This window comes from Eptesicus fuscus, chromosome 6 (genome assembly GCF_027574615.1).
Source record: "Eptesicus fuscus isolate TK198812 chromosome 6, DD_ASM_mEF_20220401, whole genome shotgun sequence".
Classification (NCBI taxonomy): Eukaryota; Metazoa; Chordata; class Mammalia; order Chiroptera; family Vespertilionidae; genus Eptesicus; species Eptesicus fuscus.
In genome coordinates this window covers 22,020,726-22,037,740 of record NC_072478.1, presented here as the reverse complement: position 1 = coordinate 22,037,740, position 17,015 = coordinate 22,020,726, and the positions used below count along the sequence as shown (strand labels likewise).

Below are 17,015 nucleotides of genomic sequence, written 5' to 3'. Positions count from 1 at the left end.
TGTGTGTGTGTGTGTGTGTGTGTGTGTGTGTGTGTGTGTTGATGACACCTGGTGACTACACATCCCTGAGTGGGGGTAGCACGGGTTATGGGAAGTGTGCAGAGGCCTGACACACAGCAGGTGAGCCCCACACAGAGGTACAGGTTGTGAGCTATTAGATATCTTTGTCCCAGTTAGTAATTAACTGCTGCCTGGGGTCCCCCAGAAGCCTTCTCCTTGCTACCCCAGCTCCTTCCACAGGACCCCCAGATCTTTTCCCATTTAGTCTCAAAGAATGGAAGCCTGGCACCCCAAGCATTCATTGTGCTGGGTTCCTGCGGCTGCCCATGAACATGTGGCATCTGAACTCCGAACCTTGTTCACAGACGGTGTTGTGTGGGCCATTGGGGGACCCAGGAACCGGCTTCCAGCCAGACCTGCAGCGGCACTCATAGCTGCCCTCGGTGTTGTGGCATTGGGTGGATTTGTGGCAGGAGTTTTGCCCAGGTTTACAATCATCCACATCTGAGGACAAAGCAGAGACAGTGTCAGATTTCGGGGTTCAGCTGCCTTTCGTCCATTCTTGCAAGGGGGAGGATAGGGTGGTGGATGCCTGCAGCCGTGGGCAGCCTTCAAGCCTGGGAGTCAGCCACGTTTCCGGTCATGGAAGCGGCTGGAAGGCCCCACTGCCTCCTCCCAGGTGAGAGGTGCCTTTTCTAATTCACATGGAGGTGTCCTGTGGGTAAGCATGGTGGCCTAGACGCTCTGTTGTCCAAATGTGGCCAGAAGCGGCCCAAGTCCTCCCTCTGATTCCCTCTACCACCATCCCCCTTGGGCAGCTCCCAGCTAAGGCAGCGACAGCACCTCCACCTGGGTCCCAGCCTGAGGACTTGGGCAAAGGCCAGGCTGGGCCTTCCTGGAACCAAGGGCGGGAGAAGTGCTGCGGGCCTGAGCAGGCTCGTTTCGGCGGCCTTGGTCCTGGCTCCCCAGGGGGGGGGGGGGGGGGCTGTTGGCTGAGATCTCCTTGGATCCTGGTGACTCTGCTGAGACAGCGCTCTCCCATCCACACGACTCCTGAGACTCCAGCCCATGGAGATGGACCGAGAACCACCCCTGAGCCTGACCCCTCTCAGACAAGGCTTTTAGGCCGGGGCGCAAAATGTGAAAATGATGCCAGACAGGCCAGGGCCACCTGGACAGCGGGTGCCTGGCCATGAGGGCAGTAGGGCTGACATCCAGCCATGCAGCCTTGGGGTGGGAAGGTGCCCCTTCTGATCCCCCTGAAGGCATCCCCTGGACTGGCAGGGAGTGATGAGAATCCACATGTGAGCAAGGCCAGTGGTGGGCAAGGGCTGGGTGCCTGGAGCAGGCGCAGGGGCTGATGGGTGAAGAGTGGCAGGCATGTCTGTCATCTGGCTCCTTGATCTCCCACCAGGGACACAGACTTGTGGGCCTGGCCAGAGGGGCTCAGCCTCCGTCTTCTGTCCACTACTGGTATGGGCCCCCATGACATCTGGGTTGATATCCTCGGGAGAGGATTGAACCTGCGGCTATGGTCCCTGATGACACCTGGTTTCAGGTTCTTCTGTCTCAGCAGGGCGGGCCTGTAGACCCTGCTCAGAGCCTCTAGGATCCCCAGCTCAGCCTCCTCCCCCGCTCTCTGTATTCTGCACTAAGCCCCTCTCTCTGGGTGACTTGTGGCTTCTGCCTGACCACTGCTGGCCCCATCTACCTGTGGATGCCTGAAGCCCCTTCCCTGTTCCCTGGAAAGTGAACAGAGCCTGGTGATGTGTGCAGGCCTGGCTTCTCCTGGGACTCTGGTGAGGGGATCGGCCAGGCCAGCTGTTCTCTGAGCACCCACTATTGGGCATGGTCCCCTGGGATGTCCAACCCGGAGAGGGTGTGTGAGATCAGAAGGACTGTAGTCTAGAGGGGAGGAGAAAATGGTGTCCGGATAGGCAGACCTGTGGGGTACCTTGTCCCAGGGCCAGTCTGGAAATACAACTAAATTAGAGAACATTCACCTGGAATTACCAACTGAGGTCCAGCTGAGGATGTAACTTATAACAGGAAGAACAGGAAACACCTGGAGACAGGTAGGAAGGGAGAGGCTGTGAGAGGAGGGGAGCTGAGAGAGGAGGGAGCACTGTGCTATGGGGAGAACTGTTCCCTCAGAAAAGAGGAGCCAGGAGCACAGGCTGGGCTCCACACACCTGTGGTGTGACCCACGGCACACGTGTCATCCAATCAGCTATGAAAGGTAGCAGGGCTGGTGGTAGTAGCAGAGTCCAGGCCCAGCAGACCAGAGCCAGTGGGAGAGATTGCAGCAGTTTTGTTGCATTGGCCAGGGAGGGAGGCAAGGACTTGAGGTGCCTGAGGAGAGCTGGGGTGGGAAGCAGTGCAGGGAGACTTGAAAAAAACAGTAGCCAGGAGTCCTGTATTGGGTCCTTTGTACACCTCCAAAACGACCACTTTTCCTGGGAGGAGCTAGCTGCTCCCCACCCCCAGAGGGCAGGTAAAGAAAAGAAATAAACCCTGCCCTAGGTGATACAAGCTGCCAGACCCCAAATTTTGAGCTTTACTGAGGGAACAAAGGTAGAGGCCAAGTTTAAGAGTAGAACAGTCTCAAGGAGCCCTCAGTGAGCAGATTGGAGGAGGGGCCATCTGCCGCACTATTCTAGGATCCTGACTGATAAAAACTGCAGGGTCCCAGCTGACCACATTGGTCTCCGTACAAGGATCTCTGTCCAGCCAAGGGCAGAGGAATATGTTGGGCCACTCAGGGAAGAGTAGCTCGCTCTGGGACAGGGAAACACCCTCATCATATTCCCTGAAAGCAAAAGAGCACCTACCTACCTAAAGCCCTGTCAGAAACAGACTGTAGAGTGATTAAGATTGACAGCTGTCTGACAGGCCAAGGTGGGAAGAGGTGGAAACTGGGGAATCGGGGGAAGTGTGCTGAACCAGCCCTGGCCCTGCGCAGCTAACCAACCTACTCTAGAGGGCCGATTGGCCCCTCCTGCTTACAGCCAAGGCCTGTGGAGACAGACACAAACGGTGGACCGGTGCATTGCTTGGAGCTCGAAGCAGGTTCTAAAAGCCAACAGACAGTACCTGACAGTAGTTAGCCCCTAAATACTTAACAGGAACCTAGAATTGGCAGACAGAACAAAAGAGTAGGGTCCTAAGCCAGTTCCCATGGGGCATTAAAACTCAGTTGAAATGAACGACACTTCACTTTTCCCCCCCAACTTTTTCCTTCCTTTCTTCTCCTGTTCACTCCCATTTTTATTCTCCTTGATCCTTTTCAGTTTTTCTCTTTCCTTTCTGCCCCCTCCTTTAAAATTTATCTTCTTTATCTCTCTGCTATATTGATTTGTTATTATTCTAGTCTCTGTTGTTTTGTTCATATATCTAATTGTCCTCTCCTATTCAATTTTCCATTCTGTTTTCTTTTTATTCACCACTCATTTTATTTCTCTCTTCTCTTTCTTTTTTCTTTTTCTACTAACTTCTCGATTCACTTCCTAAATTTAGGTTTATCTGCTATTTTTCCTTTTCAAAAATTTTTTATCTTATATCCTCATTTCTTTTCTCCCTCCTTTATTCTACACCATGTTCCTTCCCCTATTCCTCTAATTCTTTATTCTTGTTTCTTTATTTAAGCTCTGTATTTACAGATTCTTCCCCCATTTCTTGGTGTTTTTGTTTGTTGTGTTGTGTTTTCTCCCCATATCTTTCTTTCTTTTTTCTATCATTCTTCCTCTATTTTCTCTTTCCTAATTCTCTTTTCTCTGATGGTCACTTTTGTTGGGGCTATAATGGACTTACGTACATTCTTGTTCTGTTTCTCCTGTGTCATGTTTTCTTTTGTTGTATTTTGTGCTGTTTGGTCAGCACTTCCATAATGGTTGGCACAGTGTGGTCAGGGTAAGCCACATAATCAGACACCCTGGAAGGAGACTCCATTCACGAATGGGACAATAACATTCAAGACCCAACAACAACAGGAGAATCCAAATTGGGGGGGGTGGTCTTCCTAGAACACCCATCCCAGGAAACCTGAGAGACTACACCTCTGGGTCCCACAAAACACATATTCAATTTTGAATGATTGCCTTTTTTGAGTTACATAAGACCAACTCAAAAAATCTAGGTGGTATAGCAGTTTGATTTACTAGTAATACAAAGAAATAAATGAAGGCACAAACAAATGGAGAGACAAGGAAACAACCCCCAAATGAAGGAAAAGGAAGAATCACCAGAAAAGGAACTAAATGAAATGGAGGTAAATAATTTGTCAGATAAAGAATTCAAAGTAATGGTTATAAGGATGCTCAAACACCTGAATGGAAATTACTAGCAACTCAATGAGAAGTATAAGGAGCTGAATGAGAAATACATCAACATGAATAAGAATAAAGAGGAAATGAAAAATGACATAGTGCAATAAAGAACACCCTGGAAGGTTTCAACAGTAGACTAGAAGAAGCTGATGACAGAATCAGTGAGTTAGAAGACAAGGTAGAAAAAAACACCCAAGCAGAGCAGCAACTGGGAAAAAAAAAAAAAAAACTACACTAAAATGCAGGAGACTTTAAGCGAGCTTTGGGACAACATGAAAACAATAACAACAACATCTGCATAATAGGGGTGCCAAAGGAGAGGAAGCTGAGCATGGAATAGAAAACCTGTTTGAAGAAATAAAGCATCTCTTACTTGGGGAAGAAAAAAGTCACACAAGTCCAAGAAGCACAGAGAGTGCCAATCAAAATGAACCCCAAAGGACCTACACCAAGACACATCATAATTAAATGGGCAAATGTAAAAGACAGAGAAAGAATCTTAAAGACTACAAGAGAGAGCTAGAACGTTACTTAAAAGGGATCTTCATTAGACTGTCAATGGATTTCTCAATAGAAACACATCAGGCCAGAAGGCAATGGCATGAATGATAAAAATCAAGGTATTGAATCCAAGAACACTCTATCAACAAGGCTATCATTCAAAATTGAAGGTGAAGTCAGGAGCTTCACAGACAAAAAAGGCTAAAGGAGTTTATAACCACCAAACTAACAATGGAAGAAATGCTAAAGGGACTATTGTAAAAAGAAGAAATAGAAAGGGAGGGAGGAAAACAGGCATAAAGAATAAAAATGGCAACAAAGGAGTACCTTAAACATAAATGGATTAAATGCTCCAATCAGAGGGCAAAGGGTAGCTGAATGGATAAGAAAACACGACCCATATATACACTGTTTACAAGAGACTCACTTCAGAACAAAGGACTCATGAAGTCTGAAAGTGAAGGGATGGAAAGTGTTTTTCAGGCAAATGGAAATTTAAAAAAATCTGGGGTAGCAATACTTATATCTGACAAAAGAGACATCAAAATGAAGGCCATAACAAGAGATAAGGAAAGCCACTTCATAATACTAAAAGGATTGATACAACAAGAGGATATAACTCTGGTAAACATATCTAACCTAATAATAGACAAACGTGCAAATTGACCGCACCTCTGCTACGCCCACAGCCAATCAGAGTGAACAAGATGGCAGTTAATTTGCATATGCGGGCACTGAGCGGCCTGGGTCCCATAAACATCCTCTGGACCCAGGCCGCTCAGAGCCTGTAGGCTCGCACTTACGTCCTGAGCGGCAGGGCCCAGAATTCCCCCTGGCCACTGGGAGCCTTGGCGGGGCGGGAACATTCCCACATCGCCATAGTGATGCAGGAATGTTCCCACCCCCAAACACTTGCAGCAGTCTGGGGTCTGGGACTGGGAAAATATCCTCCAGTCCTAAGCCGCTCAGAGCCTGCATGCCCGCGCTTAGGTCCTGGGCAGCAGGGGCTCAGAATGTCCCCTGGCCACTTGGAGCCTAAGGATGCAGGCGCCAAGGGGCTGGGTCCCGCAAACATCCTTAGGACTCAGGCCAGTCCGAGCCTGTAGGCCCCTTGCTTAGGTCCTGAGTGGCAGGGGTCCCAGAACACCCCCTGGCCACTTTGAGCCTATAGGTGCAGGTGCCAAGGGGCTGGGGGCTGGGCGGGGCGGGAACATCCCATGTCACCATAGTGCCCCCAGCTGCTTGGGAATGCTCCAGCACCAAGAGGCAGTTTGGGTCCATGCCCCCAGCCTGGCGCACATGACGGGGGGCTGGCTGCTGGCCTCTGGGGTGTGTGGAGACCCCTGGTGGCCACTGCTGTGTGTGGCCCAGGGGTCCCTGCATGCCCCCCAGCCTGGTGCCCATGGTCAGGGCTCATACAGGAAGCAACCAATCAAAGTGTCCCTCTCACATTGATGTTTCTCTCTTTCTCTCCCTCTCTCTTCCACACTATCTAAAAATCAATGGGAACATACCCTCAGGTGAGGATTAAAAAAAATGCATATCCTATGAAAGACACATCTTGAAAATGCCTAAAGAAAGTTGTCATTTTTCCTTGGTGAAGGGACTGGAGTCCGTGTTGATGAAAACACCTTGGTGGCTGTGGTGACTGGCAGTGGCTGCAGCAGCAGGGTGATGGGGCTGGTGCCTTCCCCTGATCAGCCTGGTTGCCTCCCACAAAGGAGCGTGGGGAGTGGGCCTAAGCCATCAGTAGGACATACCCTGAGGGCACACCCAGTATGTGAGAGGGGGCAGGTTGGGCTGAGGGACCCCCAAAGCCCCCAACACCAGAGCACGAATTTCGTGCACCGGGCCCCTAGTGTATATGTGTGTGTGTGTGTATATATATATATATATATATATATATATATATATATATATATCCATCCCCAATACAGGAGCATCCAAATATATAAAAACTACTTCTGGAGGATATCAAGGGAGAGATCACAGCAATACACTCTTAATAGGGAACTTTAATATCCCACTGACAAAACTTGATAAATTTTCAAGACAAAAAAAAAATCAACAATGAAACAGCAATCCTAAGTTACACACTCGATTACATGAAACTAATTGACATCTTCAGAACATTCCATCCTAAAGCTACAGCATATACATTCTTCCCAAGTGCAACAAGGGAACTTTTCAAAGGTAGACTACATGTTAGGACACAAAATAAGTCTCTACAAATTCAAGAAGATTGAAATCATATCAAGCATGTTCTCTGACCATAATGACATGAAATTAGAAATCAGCTACCAGAAAAGCACGCAAAAACAATCAAACACACGCAGGCTACATTGCATGCTATTAAACAATGGATTGGTTAACAAAGAAGAAATTAAAAAACATCCTAGAAACAAATGAAAATGAACATACAACAATCCAAAATCTATGAGGCACAGTGAAAGAAGTCCTGAAAGCAAAGTTTATAGCACTACAAGTCTACCTCAAAAAAGAAGAAAAGCTCATAATAAGTTAACTAACACTACAACTTAAAGAATTAGAAATAAAACAGCAAGAAAAGTAGAGAGTAAGTAGAAAGTAGAAAATAAATGACACAGAATAAAACAAACAAAAACCAATACAAAAGTTCAATAAAACCAAAAGCTGGTTCTTTGAAAGAATAAACAAGATCAATGAACCTCTAGCCAGACTCACCAGGAAACAAAGAGAGAGGATCCAAAATCAGAAATGAAAGAGATGAAGTAACAACTGACCCCACAGAAATACAAAGGATTGTAAAAAAAAAAAAAAAAAATACTATGAATGACTTTATTCCAACTAACTGGACAACCTAGAAGAAATGGACATTTTTCTAGAAAACTCAATCAGGAAGAATCAGAAAACCTTAATAGGCTGATAACTATTGCTGAAATTGAAGCAGAAATTAAAAAACAAAAGAAAACAAAACCTTTCAGCAAACAAAAGCGCTGGTCTGAACAGTTTCACAGGGAAGTTTTACCAAATGTTCAAAACAGAGATAACATCTATCCTCCTTAAACTATTCCAAAAATCCAAGATGAAGGAACATTTCCAAGCTCGTTCTATGAGGCTAGCATTATCCTAATACGAAACCAGATAAAGACACTACAAATAAAGAGAATTATAGGCCAATATCACTGATGAATGTAGAGGCTAAAGTCCTCAACAAAATATTTGCAAATCAGATCCAGCAATATCTTAAAAAGATCATATACCATGACCCAGTGGGATTTATTGCAGTAATGCAAGGCTGGTACAAAATTCACAAATATATAAATGTGATGCAGCACATAAACAGATTGCAAGACAAAAATCACATGATCATATCAATTGATGCAGACAAAGCATTTGACAAAATGCAACACCATTTTTTGATAAAAACTTTCAGCAATGTGGGAATAGAGGGATCATACATCAATATAATAAAAGGCATGTATGACAAACTTACAGACAACATCATATTCAAGGGGCCAAAGCTAAAAGCATTTCCCCTAAGAACAGGAACAAGACTGGGATGTCTGCTTTCACCACTCTTAGTCAACATAATATTGAAAGTCCTAACCATAGAGATCAGACAAGAAGAAGAAATACAAGGCACCAACTTGGAAAGGAGGTAGTAAAACTGTGATTATTCACAAATGACATAATACTTTACATAGAAAACCCTAAAACCTCCACAAAAAAAGCTATTAGACTTAATAAATGAATTCAGAAATGTAGCAGGATACAGAATTAACACCCCAAAATCCATGGCGTTTTTATACACTAATAATGAACTCTCATAAAGAGAAACTAAAATAATAAACCCATTTACCACTGCAACAAAAGCATTAAGATGCTTAGAAATAAACTTAACCAAGGAGGTAAAAGACCTGTACTCACAAAAGTACAGGATGTTGAATAAAGAGATAGAGAAAGATATAAACAAGTGGAAGAATATACCATGTTCATGGATTGGCAGAATCAACATCATTAAAATGTCCATACTAGATGTGTATTACGAGGCAGTCGTGGACCTGATGATCTAAAAGCGGGACTCAGGAGACCCCAGCAATGGTTGTGCAGTTGAGGCTTGGGTATGGTGTGTTGCCGGTGCTGACAGAGCACGGTGGACCCCCAGAGCTGTTTTACAACAAGAGTGAAGCCCGGAAATACATGCGCAACTCTAGGATGATTAATGTGCAGACCAAGATGACTGGGCGAGCATTGCAGCTCCTTGATCTGCCTGTTGAGAAGCCTTGTTTCTTGTTGGATATTGGCTGTGGTACTGGGCTGAGTGGAGATTATCTCTCTGATGAGGGGCACTATTGGGTGGGCATAGACATCAGCCTTGCCATGCTGGATGCAGCTTTGGGACCCAGAAGCACAAGGAGACCTACTTCTGGGGGACATGGGCCAGGGCATTCCCTTCAAACCGGGCTCCTTTGATTGTTGTATCAGCATTTCTGCTGTGCAGTGGCTCTGTAATGCTAACAAGAAGTCAGACATTCCTGCCAAGCGCTTGTACTGCTTTTTTTCTTCTCTTTACTCTGTGCTGGTCCATGGAGCCTGAGCTGTTCTGCAGCTATACCTTGAGAACTCAGAAGAGTTGGAGCTAATTACGACCCAGGCCACCAGGGCTGGTTTCATGGTGGTGTAGTGGTGGACCTCCCCAACAGTGCCAAAGCAAAGAAGTGCTACCTCTGTTTGTTTTCTGGGCCATCAGCCTTTCTGCCAAAGGGCCTAAATGAAATTAAGGAAGAAGAGGAGGCAAAGGAATCCACATCACCAACAAGAGGGTCCTGTACAGGATTGCACGGCGTGGGGTGGTGAGGAAGACCCGGGAGTGGGTGCTGGAGAAGAAAGAGCGCTGTAGAGGCCAGGGCAAGGAAGTCAGACCTGACACTCAGTACACAGGCCGCAAGTGCAAGCCCTACTTCTAAGTAGTTCACTGCATTGAATGGTGAGACAGCTCAGGGTCCATACAATTGTGAGCTGTGCCATCCAGCTCAGGCACTTGCATCTGAAAAGTTTTGTATATTGAAGTATCAACTTCATTAGCTTACAAAATAGTGTCTAGAAAAGTTCTAATAGCCCTGACCAATGTGGCCCAATGGTTAGAGCGTCGGCCTGCGCACCAAAGGGTCATGTGTTTGGTCCCCATCCCTGGTCGGGGTGTGTGCAGGAAGCAGCCAATTGATGTGTCTCTTTCACATCGATGTTTCTCTCCCCCCTCCTTCTATTCTTTTTGAAGAAGCAATGGAAAAAAATATCCTCAGGTGAGGATTAACAACTTTAAAAAAGTTCTAATGCTATTTTCTTCTTTAAAGTTCTAATGGCATCTTATTTTGTTGTAAAAGTAATAAACCACTTTCTATGGAAAAAAATAAAATGTGTATAATACCCAAGGCAATCTACAGATTCAATGCAATGCCTATTAAAATACCAACAGCATATTTCACAGACCTAGGACAAACACTCCAAAAATTTACATGGAACCAAAGAAGACCCCAAATAGCTGCAGCAATCTTGAGAAAGAAGAACAACGTTGGAGGAATCACACGACCAGATATCAGGTTATACTACAAAGCGACCATACTCAAAACAGCCTGTCTCCTGCCCAAGAACAGGCATATCGATCAATGGAATAGAACAGAGAACTCAGAAATCAACCCAAGCCATTATGCTCAATTAATACTTGACAGAGGAGGCAAGAGCATACAATGGAGGAAAGACTGTGTCTTTAATAAATAGTGTTGGGCCCTAGCCGGTTTTGCTCAGTGGATAGAGCATTTGCCTGCGAACTGAAAAGTCCCAGGTTCGATTCTGATCAAGGGCTCAATCCCCAGTGGGGGACTTGTAGGAGGCAGCCGATCCATGGTTCTCTCTCATCATGGATGTTTCTATCTCTCTCTCCCTCTTACTTCCTCTCTGAAATCAATAAAAATATATTAAAATTAAATAAATAAACGGTGTTGGGAAAATTGGACAGGTACTTGCAAAAATATGAAACTAGACCACAAACTTACACCATACACAAGAATAAACTCAAAATGGATAAAAGACTTTAATGCAAGATGTGAAACCATAAAAATCCTAGAAGAAACTATAGGCACCAACATCTCAGACATCTCTTGTAGCAATATGTTTGCCAATAAATCTCCTAGGACAATGGAGACTAAGGAGAAAATAAACAGATGGGACTATATCTAAATACAAAGCTTCTGAAGAGCAAAAGAAACCGTCAACAAAACAACAAGAGAGCCCACTGCATGGGGAGAGCACATTTGCCAATGATATCCGATTAGGGGTTAATATCCAAAATATATAGAGAACTTATACAACTTAACAAAAGGAAGATAAACAATCCAATTAAACTGGGCAAAGGACCTAAAAGGACACTTCTCCAAAGTGGACATAAGGAAATTCCAAGGACATATAAAAAATGCTTAAAGTCACTACTCCTCAGAGAGATGCTAATCAAAAGAACAATGAGATATCACCTCACACCTGGCAGAATGGCTATTATCAACAAATCAACAAATGCCAAGTGTAGGTGAGGATGAGGAAAAAAGCAAACCCGAGTGCACTGCTGGTGGGAATGCAAACTGCTGCAGCCATTGTGGAAAATGAAATGGAGTGTCCTCAAAAAATAAAAATGGAACTCCCATTTGACCCAGTGATCCCACTTCTAGGAAAATATCCTAAGAAAGTCAAAACACTCACTAGAAAGAATATATGCACCCCTATGTTCATAGCAGTGCAATTTACAATAATTAAGATTTGAAAACAGCCTAAGTGCCCATCAGCCGATGAGTGGATAAAAAAACATTGGTACATTTACACCAAGCTTGTCAAACTCGTGGCCTGCAGGCTGCATGCCTCATTTATTTGGCACTTGTTAGCCTTTGAGTTTGACATGTTTGATTTACACAATGGGATACTACATGGATGTATGAAAGAAAGAACTCTTACCATTTGCAGCAGTATGGATTGGCCAGGGGAGTATTATGCTAAGCCAGTCAGAGAAAGAAAAATAAAAAAGCTGATGAACAAAAATAGACCCAGAGACATAGAAGCATGGAACGAACTGTTGAACCTCAGAAGGAAGGCAGGGGAAGATGGGTGGGAAGAGATCAACCAATGAACTTATGCATAAGAATAACCCATGGACATAGATCATGAGATGGTGAGGACCTGAGGGGATGAGGCGGGGGCGGGCTGGAAGAGATCAATGGTGAAAAAAAGAGGACTTATGTAATACTTTCAGCAATAAAGATAAAAAGTAAAGAGAAAGAATGAGTATAGTCTAAAAACCCAACAGCCACCACTATGTTGTGCTCTGTAATCACTTATACTTTCCTAGCATTTTTGGTAGGTAAGCAAAATTATCACTCCCTTTTACAGATGGGTAAACTGAGGCACAGAGCAGTAAAGAACATGTCCAAGGTCATACAGTTAACAAAAGGTATAGCTACTTTTGTTTTTAATCTGTAAAAGGTAGGCACTCTTTTAAAACACACACACAACACACACACACACACACACACACACACACATAATCACAGTAATATTATCACATCTTGCACGTTACCAGTGATTCTATATAATAAAAGCCTAATATGCTAAGTGTCCAGTTGACTGGTTGGTTGTTCAACCAATCAAAGCATAATATGCTAATGATATGCTAAGGCAGCTCAACTGCAATGACATGCACTGACCATCAGGGGGCAGACAGTCCACTGGTCGACCAGTCGCTATGACGTCCACTGACCACCAGGGGGCAAATGCTCTGACCAGTAGGTTAGCTTGCTCTTGTGGTCCAGCCGGTACTGAGCAAGATGGGTTGGACATGCCGTGGAGCCCTCCCACGTTCCCTCCCTGGCTGGCCAACCTCCCTTGTCCTTCCCAGACCCCGATATTGCACTTGTGGGGTGCATCAGCCTGGCCTGAACCCTCTTGCAATCTGGGACCCCACGGGGATGTCAGAGACCCAGTTTCAGCCCAACTCCACTGGCGCACGAATTTGTGCACTGGGCCTCTAGTTTCTGAATAAGTGTCCTGGCTGGTGTTGCATGCCCAGCTGTCAAAGTACAAAACCAGGACCTGGGTCATGGCTCAAAGGCCACCCCACCTCTCTGTTTTAGTGGGACAGGCACAGGCACACTTGTCCCATTCAGACCTGGAACCAGGGTCCGGCCCCCTGTATGCTGCAGGAATGGCTATGGTGACTCAAACCTCATGGACGGGGAGATGAAGATGCAGGGTCATTCTTACCTTTACAGGAGTTCTCACTCGCATTACTGAACTGTGTTGCCCCAGAGACAAGCCTGTATCCTGGGCTGCATGTGCAGTAGTAGCCCCCCATTGTGTTGTGGCAGTCTGCGCTTCTTCCACAGGCAGTCCCTGGCCTGCCTTGTTCACATTCGTTAATGTCTGCAACAAAACCGGATAAAGGGTCACCTCCCAAAGCCATGAGTGCTCTCAGGGCAGAGAGCTTGGTCCCATACCCAGCATGGAGCCTGATGCTCCATCAGTGTCTTTTAGGAAATAATTAGACTCTCAGGCAACACTGCTGTGGCTGGAGCAAGCCATTCCTGAAAACCACTAAGTCCGCTCTGCTCTGCTCAGCTTTCTGTCTGTCACCTGGATTTGGATACAGGAGCAACTGCTGAAGTGGTGGGTGGGTGAAAGCTCTGTATCCCCCTTCCCAGGCCTGGAAGGGTAAACTGAGGCATAAGTTCCAGGCTCCTAGAGACCCAGCTCCTCCCTCTGTATGAAGTCATGTTCATTCACCTCTCATTTTCCACCTTCATATCTTTTTCTTTCTCTTTTCTCTGTCCTTCATGATGGTCTGAGAACAAAGGCTGAGGCCACCAACCACCATTCCCTCTCCATGTAGCCATCCACCACCCAAGCCTCTGTACCTTCACAAGTCTCCCCGGGGTTGACGATTTCCCCAGATATAGATTGGAATCCTGGTTTACAGCGACAGGCAGTGCCACCGACACATGAGGAGTCTGGAGGGCACTTCGGGGGACAGGCAGAGGCTGTGGGACAGAGACCATGGTCAGAAGATGAGGCTGAGCCAGAGGCTGGGGCGGGGTGTTTGGAGGGGCAACCCTCCTGAGCTTCCCCTGCAACAGGCCTTTCTCCTGCCTGGGCTGAGAGGTGCAGGTGGGGGATGGGACTCTCCTGTGGACGGAGTTACTCCCAGCAGACTCACCCCTGGTGCTCTGGGGTCCATCTTTCAACAGAATCAGCAAGACACACAGCCCTGGAACAGAGAGATGGGGGGTCAGGGGGGAACAGAACAGGGAAGGGAGGTCTGAGGGTGACACATCTGAGGGAAGGGGCTGCTCACCCCTCCCAGGCTCGGGCTCTGTCCATTACTCAAGGAGAGAGTGGCAGGTGGCACCTCCCTGGCCTCCAATGCCCCTGGCCAGAGGGTCTGCACCCATCCCCTGAGGGGGGCTTTCAGGAACTGAAGGATGGGGAGGGGCCTGAGCCTGGCAGGGGTCTTGGCTTCTGCTGACCTGTGGGCAGCAGTTCAGGGAACATACTGGAGCCAGGTGGCCTTGGTTCTACTCCCAGACCTTGGTCAGGTGCCTCAGTGCCTCAGTTTCCCCTTCTGTAGAATGGGGATGAAGAGGGGGCCCTTTCCTAGAGTGTGAGAGTTAAGCACACAGTACTGCCTGGTGTGTCAGAGTGCTTACTGCCGTCATTTCTTTATGTAACAATGAAGGGGTTGGGCCAGGTGTCCTCTCAGATCTCCCAAATCCAAGGTGCTCCGGCCCACACCTTTCCTCAGGGACACAGGTGCAAGCACACTGCACCCACATCTGTCAGCCACAACGACCAGCTTGGGACCCAGTGGTGACATTTCACCCCCCGGGCTCCCTGCACAGAGGAAGATGCTGGGGGCTCATGTTAGGGGTGGAGGTACATGGGTCCCCCAGTCCTGCTCTTCCTGCTGCTCAGGGGCACCCCATCCCAGGGCATGTCCTGGAGGTTCTCCTTAAGTCAGCAGGGGGTCTAGATATGAGGACCTATATATCAGAGAGACAGACAAGGAGACAGAGATGGTAGAAAATAAAGAGAGAGAGAAAGAAAGAGAGAGAGATAGAGAGAGAGAGAAGACAGAAATGGAGAGAGAAACAGAGAGGCAGAGTTAAGAAGACAGTGATCTAGAGAGATGGACAGAGAAATAGGGAACGCCTAGAAAGGAAGAGACACGGATGCCAGAGATTAGACAGAGAGACACAGAGAGATAGAGAGATTGAGAGTCAGATAGAGAAACAGAAGGGGAAAGGAAGGAGGGTAGAAGGGAGGAGTAAGGGTGAGTGTCTGGGCAGCAGTGGGGTGTGGGGAGGGCTTGATGAATCCATCCAGTCTCTGCTGGTCTAGAGATGCTGGGGAGGCAGCCCAGACCCAGATAATCCAGAGAACAGATGGGGGGCAGTGGGTGGAGGGATGGGGGCCAGGGAGACAGGGCAGGAGTGAGTCACTTCCTGGGCCAAATGAAGGGATAACTTATGGCTCCCAGTTGCCTATGAAGGGGCTCCCAGGGGAATTTTGAGTCTGTCAGTATGAGCACCACTTGGGGAGCTGTGGAGGGTGCAGACTGGAGGGTCCCCTGAGCACTCAGTCCCAATGTCCAAACTTGATACCCCTCAGGCCAACAGAGGGCAAAGACCCCCACACCCTCCTTGAGGCCCACGCAGATGTGGTAAACTGAGTTTGGACTTCCCATCTTCCTCCTCTCTGGCCACAGGGTTTGGTTAGTTCTCCCTTTGGTGGAAATCCACTTCCTCTTTGTAGGACAGACCACAAAATGACCTTCCCTGGCAGGGTTGTTCCTGGGCCGATTCGTCCCCAGCACCCAAAGTCCCAGTAGCAATTTCCATGCTCACAACTGCCCTAGGAGACAGAGGCTCTGTTTATGTCCACTTTGCAGATGGACAAACTGAGGCTCAGAGCCCAGAAAAGGCTTATGGAGAATCTGGTGAAGAGGGGGCTGGGGAAGATGGAAGTGAGGGGTCAAGTTCCCCAGACCCTGCCTGGAGGGGGTTCTTTGTGCTGAGCTGGGCTTAACTGACCCACCACAGAAGCTGCTGGGCCAGACCCCCACCTGTGGGCCAGGAAGTCCCCCAAACAGGAGCCTGGAGAGGGTGGCTGGTCCCCTGCTCCCAGTCCCATCTGGGTTGCATTCCCCTAGCTGAGCCCTGGGCAGTCCGATTCCTGCCTGGGGCCCCTGTGGCAGGGGTGGGGCAGTCATTCTCTCCTGGCTCCTCCTGCTAAGGATCCCCCCCCCCCCCACAGCCCATCCCCCAGACCCTCCAGTGAAAAAATAATAATAGTAACATTAACAACAACAACAACAACGTTTACTTAATTCTTACTGTGATCCAGGACTCAACCCTCAACAAAAGCCTGTAAAGTGGAGACCAGTCTTGCTCTGCCCCATTTCACAGACCTGGAAAGTGAGGATCAGGGGCTCTGTGACTTGGCCCCCTGACACATCGCCCCCTGCAGGTGAGCTCCACAGGGACTGGGCAAATTTACTAGAAATCATCTAATTGTAATCATGCAACAGGCCAATTACATGCTGTGTAAATTACACCTCACTTTGATAAAAACAACAACAACAAAAAAACCCAGCTCTTGCCTGGCACCCAGGGCCCGCACAGGGAGCCCCATCCCTGAGGCCCGGGGAAGTTCTGAGTGGCACCCCAAATGTCATTTCTTAACTCTCTTTGTTGCCCGGTTGCCCAGGCAACGAGCTGCCCTGATAACCTGATAACCATTAGAGCCACCCTGGGTGGGGCTGGAAGGGGAGGCCAGGGGGAAGTCACAGCAGAGCTCAGGTTCAACCCACAGCAGCAAAGCCTTCAACGCACAGCTGAGTCCCAGCTGGGTCTGGGGGAGCATAAGAGGGGGGTCTCTGGGCTTCCCCTGCCACACGATGGAGATGTGTGGGCGTCACCCCATTGTGGAAGGGTCCCCCTTAGCTCCCTAGCCCCCTCTCTGCCCTCTGTTAAGAGTGACTTCCTGAGGGGGTCACAGCACTCACTCGCCCCCTCTCTTCCACCGGCTCCAGTTTCCCCTCTTAGGGAGCAGCTTCCCAAGTGGATCTGGAAGGAGCTTGGAGATCCCTCTGGGGGTGGGGAACAGACCCTTAGA

At 47.6% G+C, this 17,015-nt stretch overlaps 1 protein-coding gene and 1 pseudogene across 1 annotated transcript in view; one reads left to right on the top strand and one right to left on the bottom strand.

Annotated features, from left to right (window-relative positions):
* LOC114229942 (adhesion G protein-coupled receptor E2-like) overlaps positions 1–17,015 on the bottom strand; it is a 37,136-nt gene that overhangs the window by 19,837 nt on the left and 284 nt on the right. The window contains exons 2-5 of the mRNA XM_054718333.1: positions 14,059–14,109; positions 13,760–13,882; positions 13,110–13,268; positions 355–504 (exon numbers count right to left, since the gene is read on the bottom strand). Of these exons, the coding sequence (XP_054574308.1) occupies positions 355–504; positions 13,110–13,268; positions 13,760–13,882; positions 14,059–14,109 (483 nt within the window). The remainder of the gene's footprint in view (positions 1–354; positions 505–13,109; positions 13,269–13,759; positions 13,883–14,058; positions 14,110–17,015) is intronic.
* Positions 8,907–9,775, top strand: LOC129149480 (probable 18S rRNA (guanine-N(7))-methyltransferase; annotated as a pseudogene).